This window comes from Alligator sinensis, unplaced genomic scaffold (genome assembly GCF_000455745.1).
Source record: "Alligator sinensis unplaced genomic scaffold, ASM45574v1 scaffold312_1, whole genome shotgun sequence".
Classification (NCBI taxonomy): domain Eukaryota; kingdom Metazoa; phylum Chordata; order Crocodylia; family Alligatoridae; genus Alligator; species Alligator sinensis.
In genome coordinates, this window is record NW_005842029.1 from 1131142 (window position 1) to 1138999 (window position 7858).

General features: G+C 44.7%; 1 protein-coding gene across 1 annotated transcript in view; it reads right to left on the reverse strand.

Annotated features, from left to right (window-relative positions):
- The window catches only part of MSL3 (MSL complex subunit 3), a 44981-nt gene that overhangs the window by 18318 nt on the left and 18805 nt on the right, over positions 1–7858 (reverse strand). The window contains exons 11-12 of the mRNA XM_006022307.3: positions 4204–4303; positions 3035–3119 (exon numbers count right to left, since the gene is read on the reverse strand). Coding sequence (XP_006022369.1) covers positions 3035–3119; positions 4204–4303 — 185 coding nt within the window. The remainder of the gene's footprint in view (positions 1–3034; positions 3120–4203; positions 4304–7858) is intronic.

Genomic DNA, 7858 nt, shown 5'->3' on the forward strand with positions numbered 1-7858 from the left:
ACTTTGACTTAGCCCAGCAGCACACAGCCAGGATGCAGCAGCGGGTGCCAGAATGGGACCAGAGCCATGAGTCAGAGCAGGGCAGACAGAGCACATGCAGCATCCCCAGCCTGGCTACCACCCCAGTCCCCACCCCAGCCCATAGCCCTTGCTCCAGTGACAAAAGTACTTCCCAGCACATCCCAATAGCTGCTTTGGCTCTGTCTGCTGCAACACACATGTGCTTGGAAGCACACACACACATGCACATGCATGCACGCACCCACACAGCCCCAACCCCCCTGCCCCCCGATTCCCACCAATCTGGTACTTTTGCTTAAATTTTCTCCAGTGGCTGGGACACTGAGACAACCTATAAAATCTGGGACTGTCTCAGCCAATCCAGGATATATGGTCACCTTACGTATAAATAGTCTATATTATTCTCAAAAATACCCATATCTTGTTGCTTTGATTAGTTTCCACTCTGGCTGATATCTTTTCCACATTTTATCTGTCGACTTGCATTATGCTTCTTTCATTCGTTGAGAAGCGAGTAGAAGCAAAAGTGTTTATTTTAGTCAAGTGTTTGGTATCATTTCATTCTTGCTTTTATATTGTTTTGATTTTGGATTTTAAACCACATTTCCAGACCCATTTCATTGTCACTTCCTGCAACTTCATTGGTGTCAAAGGTCACATGACATCACTTCCTGATGTGATACCACTTCCTGTGAGGTCTTTGAATATGGCTCACCGGCCCACCGGGTGATAAAAAGTTTGTGATCCAGCCCCACATTCAAAAAGGTTGGAGACCCCTGACCTAGACCATTAACTACTCTAAGAAGAATAAAGATTAATAATCAAAGAACCATTTTCCCCAAGATTGAGATGCAAATCAATTGCTCTAGCACAATGATGTTCAGACTACAAAATCACTAACTTTTCATAGGCAGCCCCTGAGAGAAAGTGTTATCAGATGCAAGGCATACAGTTAAAGAGTCCATAGGACCATATCAGTACCACTCTATTGGAAATTCATTACATCTCTCACGTTTATTTTCTTTTTAAACTGAAACATATTTACCACTATATACTGAAAGGCATATATGTTGTTGTCACTTTTTGGTTAATGCTGACTGTTCCTTTGGCTCCTAAGCCAGTCACAACTAAGTGTCAACTGTCTAAACTCAGCCTAAGACACACTGTTACAAAGTTCAACTGGATTTACAGCCATCACAATTTAGTTCCTTAATATGTATGCAATAGAAACTGATGTTAAAATTTAATTGTACTGAGAAGTAATAAAACTAATAGCAGGAATCGGGTATTAAAGCTAATATATTGGAGCTATACAAATTGGTGCATTTTCTTTATGCTCATTTGGACATGCCTGTAAATACAAAAAAAGAGCAGGCAGGTCTAGAAAGAGTTTTTGTTGTGTTTTTTTTTAAACAACAAACATATTGGTAATGCCAAGGTTATTAAGCAAAGGTCTTGGGCTAGCAATTTGTCATGGATGGTAGGAAAAAAAGCTTCCATTACAAAACATGAATACAAATCTATGTCTCCACAGTATCCACACGACTCAGGTCAGGGCATAAGATCAGGGCCAGTTATTTCTATTCTTAAGTCTAAAGACTTTCAAATAACCCCTCAACCTTGACAAATTCATGAGAAGCATTCCCCACTGATCAACATACTCCAAATGGAACAAAACCCTACCTAACAACAAATGTAAAGCCTGTCAACATCCTCACCTTCACTATGATCAAGGCACCCCACAACAAAACTAATCAAAATCCGTGGATCCTACACATGCCTGCCACAAAATACAACTCCCAACCACTGCACCAAATGTCCTCATGGAAACTTTGTGGCTGAATGTGCTCGTGACTGAACCAGCGTGCTCCAAACTGAATTTTCTCAGAAAAATAATAAAAGGATATATGCCCAACCACTAGTGGGAGAATGTGTCACAGAACTACAACTCCATCTCTGACCTTACAGTTCTTGTTCTCAAAGGCTACATAACACCATCAGAAAACAGACCTGGTAACAAAAACTCATAATTTTACTGGACACCAAAAACCATGGACTTAAAAAAGACAAGGATTTTATGGCTTGTAATAATTAATTTGCTCCCTCTTCAAATCTTGGCTCAGCATATAAAAACGCTCATGCATAATTTTGGATTATCTATTTGAACTATTCTTAAAATTATTCTCTAACTACTTCTGATAACTTTTGTTTCACAGGTTTCCTTATAACTCTTCTTGTTCACTGGTCACTTTCACTTACATAATGAAGTTAAACAAAAGTAATGAAATTTAATTTACATCTAGGAGAGAAGTAGATAAAGCCTGAGGAAGGATATTTTATCCCCAAAAGCTTATGTAACAACTCCCCCAACTACAGAAGTAGGTCCAAGGAAAAATATTACAACACAAAGCTGGATACTTGCATTAAGAAGTTCTACCTTCAAGACAAAAATGTCATTCAGTTTACAATATCACTTTTAGAGCTACAAGTCTTCACAAACTGGGATTTTTTTCTTTAAAAACTCTCCACCAAAATGAAAAGGTTCTAGAGACTGAATTCTTACTTCAGTTATATCTTTGTAACCTCAGTGCTTCAGATTCTACCCTCAGTAACAGCTGTATGCAGAGCTTATATTCCCTTATAAAAATATATTTCCAGGGCGAGTCAGATGCAATTTTCTATGGGTACTGGCCAACATTTTATGCTACAACTTTGCATCACTGCATTCATGTCTACATACCACGAGTAGACATTCAGCTTTCTCCCCTTAAAATCTGAATTTCTGAAGTTCTTTGAATGTTACCACATTTAAAGGTTCACTCTTGTAGTTTAAAATGGACACAAAGATAATGAGTCATATTTAGGTTCCTAAACTGATAACTTAGAGGTCATTTCCTTTCTTACAACATGTGCCAAAAATTGAAGCACCCCCCCCAAAAAAATCATTAGTTTCTCCTAAAAGTTTAGACCATTATAAGCTTGTAGTTGTTACAAATAGGTGATGTCAACTTACCTCAGAAACATCTCAAAGTGTTTTACCAAAGCTTTTAGGTTTTTGTCAGGAAAACACATCTTCCCCAGTATCTCTGGAAGCTTTACTGTAAGTAAGAAAAAATGAAAAATACTTAGCCTATTTGAGTAGTTTAGTTGTCCTTATATAGATTTATTACTCACAAAAAAGAAAGATAAAACTGCTTTGCACAGCAGCTTCTGCCTCCCTTTGGCAAATAGCACCACAAAACTCTTCATTTTCATAACAAATTCCTAAAAAGTCAGTATTATTCTGTTTACTGAAGTTTAACAATGCACTAGAAGCATTTTTTCTTTTTTTTAATGAATGATTGTAGAGCCAACACACAGACTCAAAACACTACAAATTTATAAGAGTTTTAAATTCATATTTAAAATATATTTTAAAAAGACTGATGCACATACTTTTTCAAGTGCAACATGCCAAACATACAAAAGGTTCCATTCAGCAGTGTTGTACCACCCTCGTGAATGAGGCACATACCAACAATTTGCTTTTATATATTTCCTAGCAGGAGTGTTAAATAAACGCCATTTGGAACTGTTAGTTCTTATTTAAGTCACACAACAGTTGAAAGTGCAGGAAACTCTTGCCGTTTGTGGACTCGCCATTCATGACTGTGAATATTTGAACCCACACTCTCTCCCCGCACACTCTCCCCTGCTCTCATGCACTCTCATTATAGCTTTTGTTAATTAACTGACTTGCTGCTGCGGTAATTGAGGGAGCGTGGAGGCAATTAATGCTCGTTGTGGATCATGAGTTCCTCCAAGCTCACAAATCAATTGATCTGCTGCCCCATTCCCTGGGAAGTTTTTCTCTCAAGATTAGGCTTCAGCGGGTCCATCCAGCCCGCTGAAGAGTAATGCTCCTCTTCACTCTTCCCTCCCCCACTGCCGAGAACACTGGCAGCGTGTGTGGGAGCTCTGCACTTGCCACCACCAGGCTCCCGACATATTCACGGATTTCACCATTCATGGGGGATCTCTGGAATGGATCCCCTGCAAATAGCAAGGGTCTCCTGTATTTGACAACAGAAACCTTGAAGCTGCCGAAGAGGGGGGCAGAGGTGGCGCAAAAAAAAAAACACATTAAGGAAAACCACCAACTTAAGATACAGATTGTCTTTTACTCTACAGTTTATATTTTACCAAACATCCGCAGCAAATGCTGAGAGCCGTAGATGTATGAGGGGGGAGGCAGCTGATCACTTGGCGGATAGTTCTCTGGCATCAGTTTCCAGGACAATACCTAAATACAAATTTCAAAAAAAATATATTGAGGTCTGATCAAGACTGGCATAGACTATGGTCTAACTAGCTCAGAGGTCTAAAACAGACAACTAATAGTTTCTTCTTTTATTCCCAGAAATTTCAAGTGCCCTTCTAGAACTGAGGGAGGGCACTTGATTCCCGAAAACCTGTCCAACAGCTCTTAAAACAGTTGGTTCAAAATCAAAAGAAATCTTGTCTCTTAACATTTCCTGGACCATCACAGGTACAACAAAGCTCCAACCCTATCAGAAATTTTAACACTTGATTCTCTAGCAAAATGTGTATTTTGGTAAAGAGTTTTCCTATTTGACAGACAGCTTAAAAAGTCTATTTATTTATTTGCTGTAAGTTTCACAAGATGCACTATAATATTAACAATGCCATATACACAGTCCATGCCCTCCATTCACCACCCATAGACTCTTGACTTGTGACCTACCCTCTCCAATTGCAGAAACCAAAAAACTTTCAGCATTAGTGTTATAGTTGATAAAGAACAAAGTGCTGGATCCAGGGAAAAAAAAATTTCCCCTTCTCAGGCACACTCCATTTCTTACAAAGTAGTATTTGTTCTTTTTTTACTTCAAATAACAAATAATATTAATTAATAAGGTTATACATAAATATACAACTAAAGATTTTTAATAAAAACACATTTCATTCAAAGATATGCATTACTATTTCAAGGTGACCTCATTTTAAAAAAGAAGCACTGTATTTTCTCGCACAGAGCATGTATCATTTCCCAAAAACAGCTCCTGGAAATTGGGGAGGAGGAGAAATTAATTGAGAAAATGTGATAACAACAACTAATGCTAGACAAAACCAAAAGCAACTCTGCCACAGTTCCACAGGGAGCAGAATAATTCGCAGGCTTAACTCCCTAGGTGCTGCTACTCAGTTTTTTACTACAAGGGGAGTTCTTTTTTCTTTGTTTTGCCTTTCAAAAACAAGATGTGTATCTTACTCAGGGTGTATGTATGTGAGAAAAATATAGTGTGTTAGACAGTTAGAGCTTTGCACATCCTGGAAACAGAATGGGAAAAAAACTTCATTAACTATGGGTGGGATTGGAAGCCAAATCTCAAGGTACTTGAAATTTAGTTAGCAGCTCTGAGCATCACAATATCTTTTATGTTCCTGACTCCAGGAGCAAAATTCACCATTTTAATTTGAACACCCAGGTTCCCCATGAAGTAAATAAGCAGCACTAGGCAATTATGAACAAGATTAAGATAGTCAGCATACTGAACCAGGAAGAGCATACTAAGCTCTCTTGAACCTGAGAGAATTCAAACACACCCTCACCTCACAAGTTAGGACTCTAACCATTAATCTGTATGCTAGACTGGGATGAGAACTGCTTACATATCTTGCACTAAATAGTCATTGGATAAAATACATAAAGAGTGTGGGGAAATAGGGATCTGAATTCCTCCATCTGGAAAATGCAGCTGTCACTAAGTTAGAGTATTTCCTTCTCTGCCCCAACAACTTTAAATTCCTTCCTATACAATCGCCCCACTTCAACCAGAAGTGATTAATAGTGTTATAACCAGGGATCTGGGTTTTCCATTCACCATGTAAAAACATGGTAAAATGCAGATTATTTTTCCTTTAGAGGAGAAAAATGTGGAAAACTGCAGGTTTCCCCTTGCAGGCTGGCAGAGTTCCAACCTGCAAGGGGCTTGGGGGAGCGGGAGGAGGGCAATCAGGCAGGTGGCACCATGTGCACGTGCACATGGCAGCCAGGCAGCATGGAGAGCAGCTCCCATAGCTCTCTGCAGGTAAGTCTAGGACAGGGGTGGGCAAAATATGGCCTGTGGGCCGAATCCAGCCCACAAGGCCATTCTATCCAGCCCGTGGAGCCCCTAAAAAATGTAGAAAATTAATATTTCTCGGCCCTTGGTTCCTGTAAAAAATGCAGCAACCAAGGGCAGTAGGACCCAGAGGAAGCCTGGTGGGCTCAACAACAGTGGGGCCTACCCGGCCCCACCCCCCAGCCAAAAGCCCCAGCCAGGGTTTCTTGGGCTGGGAGTATGTGGCTGCCCAGCCATAGGAAGCTGGGGGGGGGGGGGGGGGGCGCCCCCCGGCATGGTGCAGGGAAGCGGCCCCTCCCCGCCCACACCCAATGCCTTGTGCTGCAGCTGCTTGCAGCCTGCGTGGGGCTGCCCGTGCCATGTGGGCTGCAAGCGTGGGGCAGGGCTGCTTCCCCACCGCGCTCAGCTTTTCCCTGGGCTCCTTCCCTGTGTGGAGAAAAGCGGCCCCTCGCCCGCCCCATGGCCAGCGCTCCCTGCTGCGGGCGCTTGCAGTCCACATGTGGCTGTCTGGAGCAGGCACAGGCAGCCCCCCACCCTGCGCTCAGCACCACCTTGTAACCCACCCCATTGCCAAGCTGGCAGTGGGGTGGGTTACAAGCTGGTGCTGAGCACGGGGAAAAGTGGCCCCTTGCCCACCCCATGGCCAGTGCCCCGCACTACAGCCACCTGCAGCCCACATGCCTGCTCCAGACAGCCCCACACAGGCTGTGAGTGCCTGCTGCAGGGAGCACTGGCCGTAGGGGCAGGCGAAGGGCCACTCTTCTCCACACTCAGCACCAGCTTCTTCCCTGCTGGCAAGCAGGGGTTCAGGGCTATGCGCTGCCCCCCACCTGTACTGCGGGGCTGGGGGACACTGGGTATGAGTGGGTGGGGAGCCAGTGGGAGCACAGGGCCTGCACCAGTGTCCCGGGGCCAGTGCCAGTGGGGCCCAGAACAGGGTGGCAGGAGCGCAGGGTCCCAGCTGGAAGAGGCTCTATGGAGCCGAGCCAGCTTCCCACTCCCTGCTGATGCAGCCCAGCCTGGCTCCACAGACCCCTGCTGGCCTGTGCCCCGCTCTGGGCCCCACCAGTGCTGGCCCTGGGACACTGGTCCCAAGACGGTGACCAGGGGATGGGGCATCTGTCAAGGGGCACAGCTACCCATGCAGCCCTCGACAGCCTGCCAAAACTGGGTAAGCAGCCCTCTGCCCAAAATAATTGCCCACCCCGTTCTAGGGGGAGAGAAGGAGGGATTGAGGCCACCATAGTGAGGGTGAGACAGAGGAAGTTGAGTAGGGCTGGGGCTGCTGCCCAGCCAGGGCAGCATGTGGGGCCTGGGGCTTGGGACCCGGGGTGGAAATGTATAGCCACAGGACCCATCTGAGGACTGGGATGGAGCCAAGGGCAGCTTGTCTAAGGAATGGCAGGGGGGCTGGCTCCTCACCAATGTGTGCACTCCTGGCGGGGGGTATAGGGGACACGTGTCCCCCAGATTTGTGCCAGTGCAGGGGTGGACTGCCTGCTGTGGACTCAGGGCCTGCCACCCTGCTGTCATTCCCCCAAGGCCTCCATGACCCAGCAGGTGAGACCCAGTATGGCAGGGCAGAGAGGGGCAGGGAGCCCCGCCATAGCGAGACACCCCCTGACCACCCAGCAGAAGCAAGGGGCATAACTCCAAATCGTCACACTGCTGCTGCCAGGCGGGCAGGGGGCACCTTGCCATGGCAGTGCGGG